The sequence below is a fragment of the Anabrus simplex genome, chromosome 3 (genome assembly GCF_040414725.1).
Source record: "Anabrus simplex isolate iqAnaSimp1 chromosome 3, ASM4041472v1, whole genome shotgun sequence".
NCBI classification, from domain to species: domain Eukaryota; kingdom Metazoa; phylum Arthropoda; class Insecta; order Orthoptera; family Tettigoniidae; genus Anabrus; species Anabrus simplex.
The window spans coordinates 109,887,425-109,909,289 of record NC_090267.1 but is presented as its reverse complement, the minus strand read 5'-3'; the positions used below and the strand labels follow the sequence as shown (position 1 = coordinate 109,909,289).

General features: G+C 39.0%; 1 protein-coding gene across 1 annotated transcript in view; it reads left to right on the top strand.

The window, feature by feature from the left end:
* LOC136866675 (C2 domain-containing protein 5) overlaps window positions 1-21,865 on the top strand; it is a 559,159-nt gene that overhangs the window by 44,015 nt on the left and 493,279 nt on the right. Inside the window, exon 5 of the mRNA XM_068226804.1 lies at window positions 10,307-10,523. Within this exon, the coding sequence (XP_068082905.1) occupies window positions 10,307-10,523 (217 nt within the window). The remainder of the gene's footprint in view (window positions 1-10,306; window positions 10,524-21,865) is intronic.

The following is a 21,865-nucleotide window of genomic DNA, read 5'->3' as shown; positions in this document are numbered from 1 at the left end:
CCGTTATTACGAGCGATTATGCGCGCTCGATTTTTTCCGTTCCCAATTTTTATGCACCCAGTCATTATCCTACATGCGATCGATCATCTGCGGTACTGTATCGTTTTCTCGCTATGCCCACCAGCGAGCTCTCTCGTCGACATTCGAAGGCAATGTCGGAGTCAATTAGTAATAAATGCGTAAATAATGTGTCCGATAGCCGTTTTTAACTCGTTTAAGATAAACGCTGAATAAACGATCGCTTAATTTTAATGCTAAATACTGCAATTACGAATGAGATAGGCCTACACCTCAAGATATGGCAGAGTGCGTCATTGATTACGAGGTTCGTTTATATTTTCTTGCGTCCGTTAAATAACAGAAAGGCTATTATCATGTAAATTTATAGCGAGAAGGTTATAATTTCTCTACTTCCGCTTGAAGTATGTTTTCATCATACATATAGTACAAATAAGTTAGGATATGTGACACTATTTGAATAACAAAACTGAAACGTTTGCCACAAAATGCGATCAATCATCTTCAGTATAGTATAGTTTTCGCGCTATGTGCATTTGCGAGCTCTCTTGTCAGCATTCGAAGGAGATATTGGAGTGGATTAGTAATACCCGTCGACTGCTGTTCTCAAAAGAAAATTCGAAATGAAAGAGGATAAGACGTTTTCATCATAAATGTGTAAATAACGTGGCCGATAGCAGTTGTTAACTCATTAAAAATATAGGCTGAAGTAAACGATCTCTTAATTTTAATGGTATACCATATACTGAAATTAAGTAAGAAAGTGATACACCTCAAGATATGGCAGGGTACTACCACTGATTTCAGAGGATAGTTCATATTTTCTCGCGTCTAGTTAAATTTCGGAAAGCTATTCCCATGTCAATTTTTAGTGAGGAGGTTATCATTTCTCTACATGCTTTTCAAATAGATTTGCATGATACATATACAGTTAGGTTATGTGATGCCGTTTGAAAAAGAAAACTGAAATGTTTGCCACAGAAGCCTCTGGAGTGATACCGTATTTCTTCGAATAGAAGACGACGTTTTTTTCTCAGAATATCATGTGAAAAATCAAGGGTCATTTTTCATTCGTGGCCTGATAGTAATGAACACCACTGGCAACCACCGAAGTAACCAAACCACGCTGTTTCTTTTCACCCCCCCCAACCGCGCGCGCACACACACACACACACACACAAAACTCGTTGACAATAAATGACCGCCTCTTTATCATAGGCCTACATCGCTAGCCACGGCGACCGGTCGTACAGTGCCTATGTGTAACATCACTGGATCTCGGAAAATAGTGAAGAGAGAATGACATTCTATTAACCTCTACAGAAACATTTCTCAAATCTGCAGTATGGCATCAAAACATGCGAGCCTTCGAATTCTTAGAAAGGCCATGGCTATCAGTAGCAGAGTTATAACACGTCTGCTATACCTGATGCTTAGTAAAATTAAGTTTTATAGACAGCCGGAGTATTTTCGTGATGGATCGTCGTATTGTAAAGATACGTGGAACAGGTATTGCCGGAAAATTTTCAACGGGTTCTCGTCTTTGTTATGATGCCAATTTTAAGTTAATGACTATTAAACACTCGTAAATGTACAATAATTATGCAACCGCAAGAAAATACGGCATAGGCCTAATTAAAGCCCATATTCGGCGTTACCATGAAGACAAAGATAGCTTAAAAATGCGTACTGCTCAAAAAATGCATTCAGTGGCCCGCAACAAGGACACTTTAAAGAAGTTGAAGATGAAATTGTGAGGTATGTGCACAAAAATGCATGGGCAGATTTGCCATACCGCGGCACAATAAACTCGTTCATTGACTTTCAAAGTCCGCGATTAAGACCTATACATCGCTAGCCGCTGAAGTTGGCCAAACCTGGCAAGCAAGACGTGTGTGTAGCGGCAGCCAGTTATATCTGACGCTGAGTGAAAGTACCGGTAACAGTTTTATAGTAAGCAAGAATATTTTCCTGGTGGATCGTCATATTGTAGAGGCGCGTGGAATTTGTATTGCCGGCAAATTTTCAACGAGTTCCCTTCGATATTATGATGTCAATTTTAAGTTAATGGTTATTAAACCCGCTAAAATAAAGCATAATTGTACAGCCGCAAAAAATTCGGCATAACTAAAGCCATTGTTCGGTGTTTACAGTCTAAAAATGCATACTGTATAAGAAAAGACATTCATATGATTTTACAAAGCACTTTTTAAGCTTGATTAATTTTTTGAACGAAAAAATGGGAGTCGTCTTGGATTCGGAGAAATATGGTAATATATATTTTTCAGAATGAAATTAAACAAAAATTTTAACGTAGTACCGGATTTCGAAAAACAACAAACAAGTAAGACGCAGTGTGGATATTATCTGCAAAAACTCAAATTTTGAACAAACGGATTGCCATTTCATACTGAATTTAATGTGTATGGGGTTTTCCTGGCTTTTACAAAAAAATCGGATATAACGACAATCCTCTATAGCGAGTACATTTTTCGCCATGATGAATTCTCGCTATAACGGACTTTACCGTAAATGAACATTTTTTTCTTCTGAAGTACAACAATATAATAGCTACGAAGAAATTTTTACAATGATAATAATAATAATAATAATAATAATAATAACTTATAGAAAACTGTACTATTATTAACAATTGAATGGGTGAAAACCATAACGGTATAAGTAACATTTTGGTCATTCAGAGAAAAAGACATTTAAACATCTTCAACACTCATATAAAGCATGGTATTTGTAGTTATACCACCCATTACTAGAGCGCAGAATATTACCGCTATCACTTGTATCCCCTGGTTGGTGAAAGGATACATACTCCTGGAGTTACATCCTGCACTAAACTCATTTTTTAAAGAAATGTCACTTATACCGTTATGGTTTTCACCCATTCAATTTAATGTTCATTTCCAGAAATGTCTCACATTGAAGAAAGTTTTAGTTATGACTGTGGGTGTAAAACATTACAAAATAGGGATTGGGATAAGGATTACTAAACAGGAAACCACACCTAGTACTACTACTGCTCTATTGCTTACTTTTATTTTATTTATTTTACATGTTATGGCCTACATTGGACCAGTCTAGTCAATTATACAAAGGATTTCTTGATTTCCTATCAGCCCAATATTTTTTCCTTCTGAGAGGTGCTGCCTTCCTTTGTGCTGTTGAAAATACCCTCCCATTAGACCTTTTATTGATCTTGGTGTGTAGCCTGGTGTGTGTGTCTTGAAATATCTTAATTTTATCTGTTTTGTTTTTGAGATCGTCCATTGTTCTTTGTAGTTCTTTAATATCCTCGTTAATTTCTGTGATCCTATTAATAATGCCACGAACCTACTACGCTGGTGTAGCAGGGGGAGAGGTGATACTCCCATGTGGTGCGTTCCATGTGGTGGATAGGGGGGTTCTAACTAGCTTGCCGGCAGACTTGAGCGAAATAAAATATCTCTCGCGGACCAAACATACCACCCCCTGTAGGGGGGGGTTACAGACGAAGAATACACCCACGATATCCCCTGCCTGTTGTAAGATGTTACTAAAAGGGGCGACCAAGAGATGATCGAATTAGAACCATGAGACTACTTGTAATTAGTACCATAACGCAGGGAACTCCATGGGTCACTCTTACTTGTGCGTAGTACCACTATGTTAGGTACACAATAGGTTTGTGATTAGTAGCGACAGTGTGTGAATCAGGGTGGGTTTTACAGTACTTGTGATTAGCACCACTATATGAGTGACACCATGGGTGAGCGACACCATGGGTCTGCCTTGCCTATGATTAGTACCAACTACTGTATGTGAGGAACACCACAGGATAGTATGAGTCCCTGTGATTAGTACACCTATGTGAGGAACACCATAGGTTTACGTTGCCTGTAAATGGCGCCGCAATGTGAAAAACACCATAGGTCTGCGTTACATGTGCGCATTACATTAACTGTGAGTAGTACCATAATGTGGAATACCGCATGTCTATGCTACTTTTGATTAATACCGCAACATGATAAATACCATGGTTTTACTTTCCTAGCGATAAGTACCATTATGAGGGGCCGATGACCTGGATTTTGGACCCCTTTAGACTGCAAGCATCATCAATTCAGTATTGTGCTTTAGAAGCAGTCCCTTGATCAGTACTACTATTGTTTAATGCTAGTTGCTGGGAAAGTGGGGCATTGTGGGTCGGATCGACTGATTGTGTTAAATTCATATCCATCCATTCTTCGTCATCATGTTTTGAATTCTGGTCAGTGGATGATTTTGGACTTCTGAATTGTCATTACATTTAGTCTCATTTCGTACCATTGGGGGCTGATGACCTAGATGTTAGGCCCCTTTAAACAACAAGCATAAGCATCATCATCATCATCATCATCATCACCACCGCCATCATCATCATCATCATCATCAATAAACCTGTTTTCCAGTCATTGACCAGGTCAGAGATGGAATAAATGAAGTTCCCATCTTGCGGCGAGGATAGGAATTGTGCCAGCTGCCGAGGCCTGTCACACTCCTCTGGGGCAATGATTAATGACTGACAGAAGAAATGAAATGATAATGGAGAGGGTTGTTGGAATGCAAGTTGACAGGAAAACCGGAGTACCCGGAGAAAAACCTGTCCCGCCTCTGCTTTGTCCAGCACTTATCTCACGTGGAGTGACCGGGTTTGAACCACGGAACCCAGTGGTGAGAGGCAGATGCGCTGCCGCCTGAGTCACAGAGGCTTTTCATTATTATTAATAATAATAATGATGTATCTTAGCAGTTCCTGATTGTAACTTTCCCTTTTCTAAACCTTTCTGTAAAAATATTATCTCACATCAGAAAAAACTGTGTTTGTTAGTTTCCCCAAGTAGTTTTTGTGGGAGATGGCTGTTTGTACTCATTGTAAAATATCAATAAAACTCTGAACTGAACATTTGTTTTGAGGGGAATTTCCTAATCTACAACAAATATCCAAAGTACTGTGGGGTTACCCTTGACAGAATACTGTCTTTAAACAGCATCTGTTGAAGGCTGCAGCTAAGCTGAGATCAAGATCAAGATGTCACATCCCGCAAAAGCTATGAGATACAACATGGAGTTCTGCAGCATCTGCCTTATGTTCATCAGCCCTTGGTCTTGCGTGCTCTGTGGCAGAGTACTACAGTGGTCAATAAGAAGGGACAACAACTGGGTACAAACAACAGATATGAAATTCCTCAGGTCTAGTATTCAAATGACCAGGCAGAGCAGAATTAAAAATGAATCAGTGTGCCTCTAACTAGGGCTGCTATAAAGGGTTCTGGACATTCTGCATGAATGAAGGTTGAAATGGTTTGGTCACCTTATGAGGATGGCATTAACCTGAACACACAGAGTTCATTTTTAAAGTATCTGGAAAAAGAGCTAGTAGACTCAGATCAAGGGATGAATGAAGCTGGTGCAAAAGGACTGAAAGAGCCTGGAATGGGAGAAGATATTAGAATACAAGGGGTGGCAGGACAGAAAATTATGGAAGAGGCTGAGGCTTGTTCATTTCCATACCCAGCCTGCAGGAGTGGAGAATAGATGATGATGATGATGATGATGATGATGATGAACATTGGCAGCATTAAACTGAAGCACTTTAAGCTTTAAAAAAAAAACCCTGGCGCAACAACCCCGAAGGACCTTGGCCTACCAAGCGACCACTGCTAAGCCCGAAGGTCTGTATAACTTTGGGCTTTTACAATTGTGAAATTACCAGCATTTTGCCCCAATGTGGCAGCAAGCTTGAATACTTTATAATATTCGCAATCTTTGAAATTAAATTATGATTCCCTTGTAAAAACTAATTTAAAAAAATCTAAACTCTTTTTTAACCTAAATCTGAATATTTTTGGAGATGTTCTACTGTTCTAAATTGGGGTTATGGTGGAACAGTGGGCTGGTCACTCGACTTTCAACCCTAGTGTTTCACATTCAAATCCTCACTGGGACTAGTGCATGATGGGAGGAAGGGCATTCGATCTTTGTCCACCAGCCAGGTTCTTAATTGAGCCGGTGTGGGAGGTGAGGCTCTGTTGACCCTACATTAACTCAAGAAAGTGATGTTGCAAAAAGGGAGCAAGTTCTGATATTCTAAAGAAATGTATTACAAAGTACAGTAGGAGTCCTTGGTACCGAAAATTCATAACGGCAAGAAATATACTCGCTTTAGCAGATTGTAGTTATATCCGATTTTTTGTAAAAGTTGGGAAAAACTCCATAAACATTAAAATCGGTATGAAACGGCAATCAGTTTGTTCAAAACTTGCGTTTTCGTGGATGATATCCACAGTACGGCTTTCTAGTTTATTATTTTTCGGAATCCGATACTACGTGAAGGTTTACATTTAATTGAATTCTGAAGAAAGTTATAGTATCACTTCAGAGGCCTCTGTGGCAAATGTTTTGGTTATCTTCTTCAAACAGCATCACCTAACTTAACTGTATATGTACCACGAAAACATATTTCAAGCACATACAGAGAAATGATAACCTCCTCCAAAATTTAAGTAGGCGCGAGAAAATATAAAATATCCTCTGAAATCAGTGATGTATTCTGCCATATCTTGAGGAGTAGGCCTATCACATTCTTACTTAATTATAGTTAATAAAATTAAAATTAAACAATCGTTTACTTCCGCTTTTATTTCTAACGAGTCAACAACTGCTATCGGCCACGTCATTTACGCATTTATTGTGAAAACATGTTATCATCCTTCATTCTGAATGTTCTTTAAGAGAACAGCAGTCGATGGGTATTACTAATTGATTCCGACCACCTTCAAATTACGACGAGAGAGCTTGCAAGTGTACATAGTGAGAAAATGATACAGTTTGATGATTGATCATATTTTATGGTAAATATTTCAGTTTTCTTATGCAAACATCGTCACGTAACCTAACTTAACCATACTATACATATTTTGAAAACATTCCAAGCACCTGTAGAGAAATGGTAATGTTCTCGCTATAAATTTACATGGAAATAGCCTCTCCAAAACTTAACCAGATGCAAGAAAATGTAAACTAACCTCTGAAATTAGTGATGCGCTCTGCATATCTTGATGTGTATTGCATTTTTACTTAATTTCAATGTAGAGTATAAAAATTAAGCGATTGTTTACTTAGCCTGTAATTCTAATGAGTTAACAACTGCTATTGGCCACGTTATTTATGAATTTGTTGTGAAAACATGTTCTCCTCTTTCATTCCTAATTTTCTTGAAGGAACAGCAGTCGACAGGTATTACTAATCGATGACATCACATTTGAATGTCGACGAGAAAGCTTGCAAGTGTACATAGTGAGAAAACGATACCAAAGGTCCATTTTGTGGCAAACACTCCAGTTTTGTTATTCAAACAGTGTCACCTGTCCTAACTTAACCGTGTATGTACCATGAAAACATATATTAAGCGCCAATAGAAAAGTGATAAACTTTCAAAATTTAACCAGGTGCGAGAAAATATAATTTCACCTATGAAATCAGTGATGTGCTTTGCCATATCTTGAGGTGTATCGCATTCTTGCTTAATTTCAGAGTAGAGTATTCAAATTAAGCAATCTTTTACTGAGCCTTTATTTCTAACGAGTTAACAACTACTATTGACCATGTTATTTATGTATTTGTTACGAAAACATGTTCTCCTTTTTCATTTCTGGCCTATTACTAATCGACTCCAACATCGCCTTCGAATGTTGATGAGAGAGATCGCGTGTGCACATAGCGTGAAAATGATACCATTCCGTAGATGATCGATCCCATTTTGGGTGAAGCTACAGAGAAGAGCACTCACGGTTTAGTAACATGAGCGACCGCTAGGTGGCGCACGCCAGTTCACTGTCGCACTAGCAGCGCTGAGAGGAACGACAATGCTGCCAACTGTTGCATTTTAGAACCTCTGAATGACTTTTTTTTCTTGCCATGCGGACAGTATGCGCCGCGGCCATAGTCAAGAGCCTCTCGAAGCGAGTGTGGCTCCCGAAGGGAGCCACTGTTCTCATGACAGAGATTGGCCTCGAGGTGCAAAAATACCTTAAAATAATGATCTTTTCGAGGTGCAAAAATACCTTAAAGCTAATGCAATGGTTGGTAACAAATTCTCGGCCTCATCCTAGGTGTCAGTGACGTCATCCTCTTACTTACATGAACCAATCACCGTTATAAGCAATGGAGTATGGCGTCTAAAACAGTATTTCTTATTATAAAAGTAAATATACTTCTAGGGGCGGGCGGGTTGGTCTCTGGCAAGCGTATTGAACACATCTCTCTTCCTCGATCATTATAAGGTAAAATTGGAAGCATTTCAAGTAACATTCTATGTAATAATCGTTGAGTTCCCCTCTCTGTATTTTTACCCCATTTTGTCTCGTACGTTTCAGTTTTCTTATTCAAACAGCATCACCTTCAACCGTACTATATGTATTATAAAGACGTATTTCAATTGCCAGTAGAGAAATGATAACCTTCTCACTATAAATTTACATGGTAATAACCTTTCCAGAATGTAACCAGATGCGAGAAAATATAAACCAACCTCCGAAATAAATGATTCACTCTACCATATCTTGAGGTGTAGGCCTATCCCATTCTTACTTAATTGCAGTATATAGCATTCAAATTAATCGATCATTTACTTCAACCTTTAGTTTTTTTTATAAGTTGTTTTACGTCGCAGCGACACAGATAGGTCTTATGGCAACGATGGCACAGGAAATGGCCAGTAGTGGGAAGGAAGCGGCCGTGACCTTAATTAAGGTACAGCCCCAGCATTTGACTGGTGTGTAAATGGGGAAACCACGGAAAACCATCTTCAGGGCTGCCGACAGTGGGGTTCGAACCCACTATCTCCCGAATACTGGATGCTGGCCACACTTAAGTGACTGCAGCTATCGAGCTCGGTCCTTTATTTTTAACTAGTTAACAACTGCTATCGGATACGTTATTTACGCATTTATTACGAAAACATGTTCTCTTTCATCTCCAGTTTTTTTGTTTTACAGAACAGCGGTCAACGAATTTACTAATTGACTCTGACATTGCCTTCGAATGTGGACGAGAGAGCTCGCTGGTGGATATATCAAGGAAACGATACGAAAGATGATCGATCACATTCAATATAATGGCTGGGTGCATAAATATTGATAACGGAAAAAATTATGCACGTTCAATCGCTCGTAATAACGGAAGCGTCAGTGATAGGGCTCTCACTGTAACAGAAGGATAATACACAGTTTAATGTAAGAATTTTGAAGGGACAGAAAAACCTGACATTATAATAGGGTTCTCGTTATATCCAGTACTCGCTATAGCAGATTTCTACTGTATATTGCTCTTCCATTCAAGTCATAGCTGCCTCTGTGGATCAGCGGTAGAGTGTCGGCCTCCGGATCCCAAGATAGCGGGTTCAAACCCGGCAGAGGTAGTCGGATTTTTGAAGGGCGGAAAAAAGTCCATTCGACACTCCATGTCGTACGATGTCGGCATGTAAAAGATCTCTGGTGACACATTTGGTGTTTACCCGACAAAATTAATTAAATCTCAGCCATAGACGCCCAAGAGAGTTTCGGTTTACTCTGTCTGCCATCTAGCGGGGGCCTAGAGTGAAACGGAACGTCGAAATTGACGAGCAGACAGCCAGATGGCTTCAAATTGAAATGTCTGCACACGGTAGCTGAGGTCATACGATGATTATTATTATTATTATTATTATTATTATTATTATTATTATTATTATTATTATTATTATTATTATTATTATTATTATTATTATTATTTATTCAAGCCATAAATAGAGAGCCAGGAGCAATGGTTTGTTCCTTTCCATTAGTTACTCTTCCGTTCAGTTTTTTTTTATTCCATGTAGTAGGTACTTTACTTTTACTGAAATGTCCAGCTCCATAGCTAAATGATTAGCGTGCTGGCCTTTGGCCACAGGGGTCCCGGGTTCAATTCCCAGCAGGGTTGGGAATTTTAACCATAATTGGTTAATTTCTCTGGCATCGGGGCTGGGTGTATGTGTTGTCTTCGTCATCATTTCATCCTCATCACAACGCGCAGGTCGCCTACGGGTGTCAAGTCGAAAGACCTGCACCTGGCGAGCCGAACATGTTCTTGGACACTCCCGGCACTAAAAGCCATATGCCATTTCATTTCATTTACTGAAATTACTATATCTTTGCCATGCATAATTTAATTGTTACTTGGCAACAAATTATATCTTAGGGTCTTAAATTGACTGTTGTTTCTCCTCTTTCAGCTCCAACCATACCTCAGGGTTATCATGCTCAAGTAGTTCATGGCTTTGTGGAAGAGTTAGTAGTCAATGACGACCCAGAATACCAGTGGATTGATAAGATACGTACACCAAGAGCCTCTAATGAGGCAAGACAAACTCTTTTCTTCAAACTCTCAGGAGAAGTACAACGAAAAATCGGTCTTAAGGCTTTAGACCTTGGAGGAAATGCTGTCGTAGGGTGAGTAGTCTGTTAGAAAATTTTGAGGTGATTCTGCTTGTTATTAGCTGTTTTATTGCTTTGTCAGTGAAATTAACCTTATCTAGAAATGGTGCCAGAGTTAGAAGTAGGCCAGGTAAGCTTCTAGTCTGTGGTAAAGACAATTCTTACTTCTAACCTCATTAGGTGTGAGGATATGTGACCGTATAGATAGTGATGGCTATATTGGAGTCTCTGTGGACTGCTTCTGGGTAAGGCTGTTTCCAGTGCTTAGTGTCTCCTTTTCAAGCATTATACCATACAATATTGAAAAATGATTTTCCCCATAATTCTGTCATTACTGAGCCCTTTATTGATGGAAAATATCTATATAGTAAATGTTGTTTACTGGTGGCTGTGATTGTTTTTCTGTTAGTGGAAATAGAAAATTCTATGGAGTTTAGAATAAGAGTGTATTTATCAAAGTATGCACCAAGTTTTTTCGTGGCTTTTAACCTTAGCCAAGCATAACACATCTTTATATTGAACCTTCTACTCCCGTGTGAGTGAGAGACGTGTTTATCCAGAATTTTGAATTACAAACTTTTGCGACCGTATATTTCCTCTTAGGGTTGAAATATTAGCTGATAGATGCCAGGAGCATCTAGGCAGGGCCTTTATTTAGGCTAAATACAGGGATTTGGAGTTGAAGAAAAGAAGGTGTTTGTTCCGAAGTGCGGTTTCTATGCTGGTGTACTTCATATAAGTTTGTTGACATAGTGAAAGTTCATGTTTTGCCTTTTCTAGACATTATGTCACAGAAATATATTCAAAACGAGAGTGGAATAGAGTCACAATTACTAAATAGTGATGATGAATACCCAGAAATGAGTGATGAGTGGAAAAGCGAGGAAAGTGAAATCGTTGCGAGTGTGAAAATAACCTAAGTGACAGAGGAGACGCAGGCGATGAGAAAGTAGTTCTTACCGGTGGGATTAATCAACATGATTTGACAGAAAATAAGAAATTTAGGAAGCAGCTTGTTCTGTCTTTAGTCCACAACAAGGTTGCTGTTAAGGGGAAATTTGCAGATGAGATTAGGAAAGGAAGAAAAGCTGTTGGACCCCCTCAGGAGAGGCTTCAAGGACGTCATTTCATGGCTCGCAGAGCCTGTGTTGTCTGTAAGCCCCAAAAAGTAAGAAAAGAGACCATTTAATATTGTAAAACTTTTACAGCAAAGCCATTCGTACACCCTGATACATGGTTTGAAATGTATCATACAAGTGAAAGTTTCTAAACTGTTAGGGAAGACTCAAAATCATGTGTATAAAATTGTATCATAAATACTAGTTAAATTGTTAATGTACATGTTTATTAGTGAATTTGCCAGATCAATATTTATAGTAGTAGTAATAGTGAATTATGAAGTGGGGTAGAAAGTGAATTACAGCTCAGTTGTTCAGTGATCTTAATCGACACTACTTTGTGTTGTGCCATTTTTGCACTAAAAACAGCAATTAAGGATTTATTTTTTTCAAGGTTATATGGATACTTACAAGCTGACTTCCTGATATCAGGTATGAATGACTTAATGAACCTTATAGTATTTACTTATTTGCATTTTCATGTGTATTAAGAATTTAAAAAAAATTAAAAAATTACGCTCACAAGCAAAAACTTATCCGCTTGGCAAGGGTTAATCCATTTCCTGGTAATTTTCAAATTCTGTTCATGTAGAACTGGCTAGCTTGATGGAAACGAAGTTGTCTAATTGCTCAGCAGTCTGTTGAAATACTGATGAGTGTGCCAAGACCTCCTTACCAGTCTCAGCTTTCTATGGATAACGAAACACCAAAACGGTCCCACATTGTTGTGGTGGAACACATTGTTCTTAGTTTGCTACTTCTGACCTTTTCTGTTGAATGTGATTGTATAGGAATTACTAACTGTAATGAATGTTTTTAAAGTTCCACTAGACAGAGAGCATAACCTTCCATCCATGTATACTCTGCTTCCATGATTATTTTGGTTGAGAATCCTGATGCAATAATGATTTTCGCTCTCAGTGGTTAGATCTGCATTCAGCACCTAGCCTGGTTTCTGGCATTATGGAAGGATGTTAGATAGTGTTCAAATATTGTGTTTATTATGGGAAACTGAATCGGCCTGTGGCCATGCTCCACTTCCAGGCTATAGCAACCTACCTTGTCCTGTACATGATAGTTTGCCTTGATGCTCGCAACCTTTGGATTAAAGTCTTGCATCACAGGTGGGATTGTTTTGAGTTTGAGGGTTATCATGGTATCCCCTATGCTCACATAGAAATCTTTTAATTCTTTGTCACATGTGACAGGTTGAGATGGAAGGGAATGAGGAGATGCTGTTAGCGGTTTTGGTGGTCACTATGCTGCTGGTTATTGGAGGAGTGGAGGTAAATCCAGGTCCACAGAGCAGTGGCAGCTTGAGCTGGGAAGATATAGAAGTTATAAGGAAGGTGGTAATGGAGGTAGTGGAGGAGTTATGCCCATTTGAGCAGTTAAAGAAGATACTACAGGAGCAAGCCCAGGAGCAAGAAAAGATGAGACAGTGGATCCAGGAATACATGAAAGACACTAAGGAAAAGATGGAAGACAACGAGAGAGAACTGGTGTCACTAAGGGAGAAAATAAAAAATATGGAAGAGGAGGTGGCAAATTTGAAGAAGGAAATAGCAGTCTGCTGTTTGGATTGTAAGAAGAAATCCATATTTATATACGGGGTGGAGGAAGAAAAGACAGAAACTAAAGTGGACATCATTTACAAAGTGGTAGATGTTTATTTTTTTGATTAGATATTTATTTCTAATATTTTTGGACATTGAGAAAGCCTACGACAGTGTACCAAGGGAAATAATTTGGCAATGCATGAAAGACTTCAAGTGCGAGACAGCCTCATAGACAAAATGAAAATGTTGTATAGTGGGAATAGAAGTTGTATTCAAGTAGGACGTGGTTTGTCGGACTGGTTGAAACAAAGAGAGGAGTGCAGCAAGGCAGCTCATTGTCACCACTTCTATTTATTATTGTGCTGGATGTAGTAACGAAATCTGTTAAAAGGAAAGAACATGGAGATATCAAAGCCTTCACATTTGCAGATGATGTTGCGATCTGGAGTGACTCAGAAGAGGAATTGGGAGAGAGAATGCAAAGCTGGAATGACGAGTTTAAGAAATATGGTTTAAACATCAGTAAGACCAAGACGGTGGTGATGAAAGTGTATGGGGAAGGAGCAGAACCAATAGTCATGTTAAATGAAGCCCAACTGGACAGCGTTCCAGCATTGTATCGAATGGCAACCTAGCAAAACATGAGGTGAACAATCGAATCAGTAAGGCAACACAATTTTACCACCAGATAAGACACCTGCTGTGGGATGAGCAAATACTTATGAAAACAAAAATGACATTGTACAAGTCCTATTGTACACCAATTCTTACATACAGTCTCGAAACCACAACACTGACCAGTAGAGATAATTCCAAACTCCAGGCAACTGAAATGAAATTCCTACATGCTGTGATCCAGAAAACCAGGGAAGACAAGATTAGGAATGAGAAAACTAGAGAAGAAGTAGGAATAGATTATTCTCTCCTCAATAAGATTCAGATATCAAGACTGAAGTGGTTTGGTCACATGAAGAGGATGCCAGTTGACAGAGCTGCAAGGAAGGAATTTGACAGAAAAGTAGAAGGAAGACGACACGTGGGAAGGCCACGAAGGAAATGGATTGATTTAGTTAAGAACGATGTACTGCTGAGAGGTCATGATTGGGACAAGTTGGTGGAGGAGGAATGGTACAAGGACAGGATGAGATGGAGGAGGCTCATATACCACATCCAGGAAACTGGAGATGGTTTAGGATGATGATTATGATAGATTTTATTCAACAGAAAATGAAAATTAACTTTAGCGAGGTAGATATAGACAATGTTGAGAGGGTAGGCAAGGTGAGAGGGCGCAGACCCATAAAAGTGTCGCTGCTATCTTCATTGATGGCAGATATAGTGACAAAGAATGCTGGTAATCTACAGAGTGAGAGAATTGGGATTAAGGAAGATCAGGGAAGAGAGGAGAATATGAATTTCAAAATTTTGAAGAAACATTTAGTGAGAGCAAAATTGTAGGGGTTGAGGGTGTATATTAGGGGCCAGATATGTAGTGAGATACAGGAATTGGACTCAAATGTGGACAGTGACACAACTGAAAGCATTGGATGAGAGTATGAAGCAAGAAGAATTTAGAAGTCTACAAAGGGCACTAGGAAAGTTTTGCAATGTGAGTGATCGCTTTAGACTTTTTCAAAATAATTTCCACCACACTCAATACACTTCTCCATACATAGAAACCAGTCACTGAACCAACTCTGCCACTTTTCTTCGGTTACATTTTCACACTCTTGATCCCATGCTGCCAGAAGCTCTTCGTAGGATGCAAAACACTGCCCTTTCAGCTTCATCTTCACTTCTGGGAAGAGTGCAAAGTCACATGGGACAAGATCAGGACTGTATGTAGGGTGATCAAGCACAGTCAACCCTGATCTGGCAAGAAAATCCATTGTTACATTAGCATGATGTGATGGAGCATTGTCGTGATGCAAGAGCTAAGTGTTGAGCCGTGACCTTGGACAGAGCTGCTTGAGAGCCTGGATGACGTGAGGCAGACGAGTCTCACTGTACCACTTCGCAGTAACTGTCCTTTGTGTTTCTAGCACATCCCGAGTCAGGATGCCCCGTTTAGTGAAGAATACTGCAATCATCCTTTTCTTCACTGACCTTGACTTTCGCACAGTCACATTAGTACCCTAAACAGCCACACCTTGTTCTAGGATTTTGTTGGGACATCGTAATAATAAAGCCAAGTTTCGTCACCTGTAACGATGCTATTGACGTTTTAGCATTTTTTGGCACCATTTCACTCCATGTGCCCTTTGTTCCTCTGAAAGTGAATGGGTAGGGACCTGAAAAAATTGCATTTGCGATAAATGCAAATTTTTGAATCTTGTACTGAATCCAAGCCTATGGTCATTTTAATGTTGAATAAAATAATTTTTACGTATAAATAGAAGTATGACAAAATGCAAATTGTGACCCAAAATGCAAAATTAGTATGAATATGCGATTTTGGTGCGAATTCTGCAAAAATGTGCTATTTTACTGGCGAAAACAACATATTTCGGCAAAATCATCTAGTAGCCAATCGATTGCTGCTTGTTGACTTTAATCGATATTTACAATGGGAATAGCAAGAGGAATAAGATCTGTATCGATTATTATCGAAATGTAAATCGAGTGTCATGAAAATAAGGAGATAGACGCAGCGTTGTTTTCCTGTTGTTCAAACTAGTGAAGAGTAGACAGTCGAGCGATTGTTTAGGTTATGGGGCGACAAAAACTGCGCACGAAAGGGCTCAGCAATATGCAAAGGATGATTTATATGCCACAGATTCAGCGACAGTGTTTTGCAAGTATTGTAACTGCCGAGTTGGGTGGAAAGAAAAGGATAGCATTGTGAAACATGTTCAGTCTGAAAAGCACGTGGGTAAGTGATGCAATAACGAAAGTTCAATTCCTGCTGCTAGTATGTCTCAAAGAAAGCAATCTTCTGTGCTTACACAGTTAGATAGTTGTAAAAGACGAAAAATTTCCAAGGATAACTTCTCGAAACGCGCTGTTGAAGTATTTACCAAAGCAAATATGCCTCTGGGAAAGCTGAAAAGCAAAGAGCTAAGAGCCTGGATTATTGAGTTTTCAAATGAAGAGCTGCCATGTGTGAGAACTCTGCGTGAAGTATACCGTATTTTCCGCGTAAGTTTCGATTTCATTGATCGGTATGGTTTAGGTATTACGGCATGGAATCCATGTGCAAAATTGAAGGATACTGAATTTGAGTGTGATTTTCATATCAAACTATCTTACCCATACCCAATTGAACCTGTAATTTTGATTTATTTATTTATAATTTGAGGTATTTCTTCCTTTCTAGAAGTTGCATCTGACCACCAGAAAAGAACAGCAGAGGCTCTAGTGGGGAAGAACATCAACATACTCTGTGATGAAACTACAGATAGAATGCGCCGTTGTGTTTTTATCATCATATTCCAAGTCTGATCTTAGAGGATCGAATCAAAAAGGACAAGCCCACGTACATGGCAATCGTAGATCTAGAAAAGGCATTCGATAATGTTGATTGGACCAGGCTATTTATGATTCTGAAGATGATAGGGATCAGATACCGAGAACAAAGAATTATCTACAACCTGTATAAAAATCAGTCTGCAGTGATAAGAATCGAGGGCTTTGAAAAAGAAGCAGCAATCCAGAAAGGCTGCTGTTTGTCCCCTCTCCTTTTCAATGTTTACATAGAACAGGCAGTAAAGGAAATCAAAGAGAAATTTGGAAAGGGAATCACAGTCCAAGGAGAGGAAATCAAAACCTTGAGATTTGCCGATGATATTGTTATTTTATCTGAGACTGCAGAAGATCTCGAAGTTGCTGAATGGTACGGATGAAGTCTTAGGTAAGGAGTACAAGATGAAAATAAATAAGTCCAAAACAAAAGTAATGGAGTGCAGTCGAACGAAGGCAGGTGATGTAGGAAATATTAGATTAGGAAACGAAGTCTTAAAGGAAGTAGATGAATATTGTTACTTGGATAGTAAAATAACCAACGATGGCAGAAGTAAGGAGGACATAAAATGCAGACTAGCACAAGCAAGGAAGAGCTTTCTTAAGAAAAGAAATTTGCTCACTTCAAACATTGATATCGGAATTAGAAAGATGTTTTTGAAGACCTTTGTGTGGAGCGTGGCATTGTATGGAAGTGAAACATGGACGATAACTAGCTCAGAAAGAAAGAGAATAGAAGCTTTTGAAATGTGGTATTACAGAAGAATGCTGAAGGTGAGATGGATAGATCGAATCACGAATGAAGAGATACTGAATCGAATTGGTGAGAGGAGATCGATTTGGCTAAATTTGACGAGAAGAAGAGATAGAATGATAGGACACATCTTAAGACACCCAGGAGTTGTTCAGTTGGTTTTTGAAGGAAGTGTAGGTGGCAAGAACGGTAGGGGTAGACCAAGGTATGAATATGACAAACAGATTAGAGCAGATGTAGGATGCAATAGTTACGTAGAAATGAAAAGGTTAGCACAGGATAGGGTGGCATGGAGCGCTGCATCAAACCAGTCTATGGACTGATGACTCAAACAACAACATTCCAAGTCCCAGCCCTATCAAAAAGAGAGCTGAACGTTGTTTCTGTGAACTGTCTTGATGCAGAAAATGCTACAAACTGCTTTCGTGATGTTTTAGAAGCTCTGCGCAGTTATAGTGTACCATATGATGCAGTTAAAGTGTTTGTTAGTGACAGTGCCCTGTACATGACCCGGTGTTATGAAACATTAAGTGGGGTCGGTCATAGGGGATCATTTAATGTATGTACGGTGCTATGCACATAAGATCAGATTGGTTGGCAATAGTTGGGTCGCAGTGATGACAGATTTAAATCATGTGGTTGCGATGGTAAAGTCTGCATTTTTGAACACAAGAAAGCGAAAATATAATTATTAACAATTATTAACATCGAAGTATGGTGCTTCAAAGGAAGCAAAGTTTTTTCCTGCACCTGTCATAACCTGATGGAATAGCTGGTTTGAGGCTATCTTGTATTTGAGTGCTTACTTTACTGATGTTGTTACATGTTTCTAAATGTCTGACATGAAAGACATCAACAACTGTGGTATTAAGTACCTGACTGATCTGAGTGACCGAGAAGTGAATAGGCTTCACTCCCACATGGTTTTTGTCACAGATCATGCAGCTGGATTGGTTGACCTCCAAGAACTTGAAGGGTCTCTGTATCCTACCTCTCATCTCCTTTACCCCAAATTGCATTACCTTGACACCAGTTTTACCTTAATTTGTGAGGGGAATTTTTCTGCGGCAACTAATAATGCTTTGATTTAGCTCACTCCTCTACAGCAGGCTGCATGTAGAGACACATTTGTCAAAGCTGCTCAATCTTCACAGTACAAGCTAGCCACATTGAAAGCTAAAGACCCCAACCATAAGTATTTTGTGTCAATTTCTCAAGCTTTGTATCCAAAAAATATAATTTTGAATAACACTGATAAATTAGATGAGCTTGAGAAATTGTTTGCAGTAACAGATCTCTCACGAAACGATATCTGGTCTGTTTACTGTTCTCTGAAACATGCAATTCAAACCCAGATGAAAGAAAGTGAAAAATGTGATGTCATGCTTGCATTAACTGCAGTTCAGACAGAGTTCAGCATATTTGCTAAATACTGTCTTGAATTGTTGTGGACCCCAACGAACAATGTAGATAGTGAGCGCGTGTTGTCTCATTACAACACAGTGGTTACAGAGAGGCGGTGCAATTTGAAAAAAAGCAATGCCGAAGTACTGACAATGCTTTCATTTGAAGAATGACTTTGTATTGTGTGTGAACCAAGGACAATAATTGCACTTCATAAACTTGGAATCGTTAAAATTAATAATACCATGCGATTAAAATGCTAATTTTGGAAAAAACAGATGCTAATTTTGAAACAAATAGATGCTAATTTTTCAGGTCCCCATGAATGGGGCACCCAAAGGGAACAAACATTTCTAACATGGGGATGGTCATGTAGAATTGAATGAATAGCTGGTGCAGGGATGTGGAGGGTCTCTTCTACCTGCCGATGTGTCAACCGCCTCTCTTGATGCAACATTTTCCTCACAGCTTCAATGTTTTCCTCAGTCACTGATTCAGACGGTCGCCCAGAACAGGGATCGTCTTCAACCCCAAAATTTCCCCTCTGGAACTCTTTGTACCAGCGGAAAATTGTTGTCCGATGTGGACAGTCTTTCCCCAGCACACAGGAGTCATTTATTCCAGGCACTAGTCAACAGTTAATCCACGAGAAAAATTGTAGCGGATAATTGCGTGATATTCACCTTTAGACCACACTGACATCTTAACTTGCTTTTAATCCCACTGCTTGGTAACAACTGGTGTGAAGGTCACGCCTTGCTGTCTTCTAGACTGGTTATCACCCCTCTTTTCATCGCTCACCATAACAGGGGTGTCTAGACAACCATTTTTGCATATTGCAAAACTTTCCTAGTGCCCTTTGTTGATGAGGAGGTGCATGTGAAAGAAAGACAGGTTTCAGAAAACAGTGCCAGAGAAGATGGTCTTTGTTTGGAAGATTGGCCAAAAGGAGGTTTTGTGCTGAGTGAATCTAGTATAGAGACAAGCTCTGTGGCAACTCCGTTCAGAATTCTTTTGGATAGACTTGATGAGACAATAAATGTTATGAGAGAAACGTCGAAGTACAGTGAAGGACAGAAAGAGATAAAAGTGACACCTAGAGTAATTATAATGAGGTATTACATCTGACTGATACGAGAGGTAGTGATGATTTGGTTGGCTGTTGATGTATTGTTATCTGAAAGAGGTAGAGTTCGTGGTGTAGTGGAGTTATTGATTTATAGATAGGGTATGGTAATAAGGGAAGGAGTAATGTGGATGAGAATTTGAAATGTGGAGTTGGTCTGGGTTTGTAATTATAAGAGGTTGAATGACGTGAAAAGAAAGGGTGAGATTGTAATTATGGTATTTTGGAGTGAAGGTCACTAGAGTGATTGGACGTGATGGTAAAATTTAAGTGTGGAATTTGATTATGAGTAAGTTGAATTGAAGAGTGATTAGTTGATGAGATGGATGGGAATTTGAAATGTGGGGTTTGTTTGGGTCTGTTGTTATAAGAGGTTGAAAGGTTTCGTGACTTGAGTGTAATTAAGGGAAGTGTGTGATTTGAGTGTGATGAATGCTAGGAGGAATTATATGGTGGAAAATGGCAAGAAAGCAATTGTAAATACGGTGAGGTGAAAGGTTGGCAGTTGTTGGTAAAATGTGATGGCATAATTTAATATGGTGAGTGGTTTAGGTGATTATAGTTTAATATGTAGGAATGGAAAAAAGGAGTAAAGTTTTATGTGGTGAGTGGATCGAGATAAGAGTGATTGATTTATAGATATGGTATGGTAATAATTGATGGATATGTGATTGGAATTTAAGTGTGGAATTTGATTGAGAGTAATTAGAATTGAAGAATAGCTAGTTGAGGAAATGGATGAGAACTTGAAATGTGGCATTGGTTTGGGTCTGTAATTATAAGAGGGTAATTGGTGATTTAAGTGGGAGGAATGCTAGGAGGAATTCTATGGTGGAATGAGAAACGTCTGATTGATAAGAGAGGTAGTGATGATGTGGTTGGGAGGAATTACATGGGGAATGAGAAATGTCTGATGGATGAGGTAGTGATGATGTAGTTGGCTGTTGATGGTAATAAATGAAGGAGTAAAGTGATTAGTTGGAGGATAAGAGTTTGATGTGGAAGGATATGAGATTGGAATTTAAGTGTGGAAGTTGATTGTGTGTAATTTGAATTGAAGAGTAATGAGCAATTTGAGTGTAATTAAAGTAATTTGGAATGATCTGGAGAGTAAAATAGGCAATATGGAAGAGTGATTAGTGGAAGGAAAAGAGTTTGATTTGGATGGATATGTGATTGGAATTTAAGTGTGGAATTTGATTGCGAGTAATTTGAACTGAAGAGTAAGAAATTGAGGAGATGGATGAGAATGTGAAATGTGGAGTTTGTTTGGGTTTGTAAGTATAAGAGGGTGATTGGTGTTAAATGAAAATGCGAGATTGTGACTATATTTATTGAAATGTTTAGTGATATGAGAGGGATGAATGCTAAGAGGAATTATGTGGTGGAATGAGAAGAGTTTATTTTGGTGAGGTAGTCAAGTTATGGCATTTAGCAATTAAGAAGTAGCTCATATTAAAATGCTCGGTAAGGAGCTTGTGTCGCACAAACACGACAGGTGATGTAAGGCGAGAGCTGGGTAAGCAACTTGAGGAGGTCAGCAGGGAAGACAATGTACGGTTTGAAATGTGCTAAGTTGCGAACCCAGCCGGAAGAGAGATGTAGGTTGTAAACTACATGTGCTGTTTTTGACGTATTGACTATTTCGGGTGTTGGTAGAGAAATTAAGATCAAGATGCTGAAATTGGAAAACTGTTCATCATTTGGTTGCAACAGTGCAAATACAATGGTAGCTAAATTTAAGGGAATGTCAACTGTATACTCTAATATGGCTGACGGACGTGCGTGAGATCAGCTCCTCAGTCAAAGTGAATTAGCAGGTGTTATTTCCTAGTAATATATATCAAACGTTGTGTTAAAGTGTGCAAACATAGTCTGAAAGTGTTTAAAGTAAAAGTGTCTCCCTGTCGTGGCCATATTTTTTATCAGTTCATTAA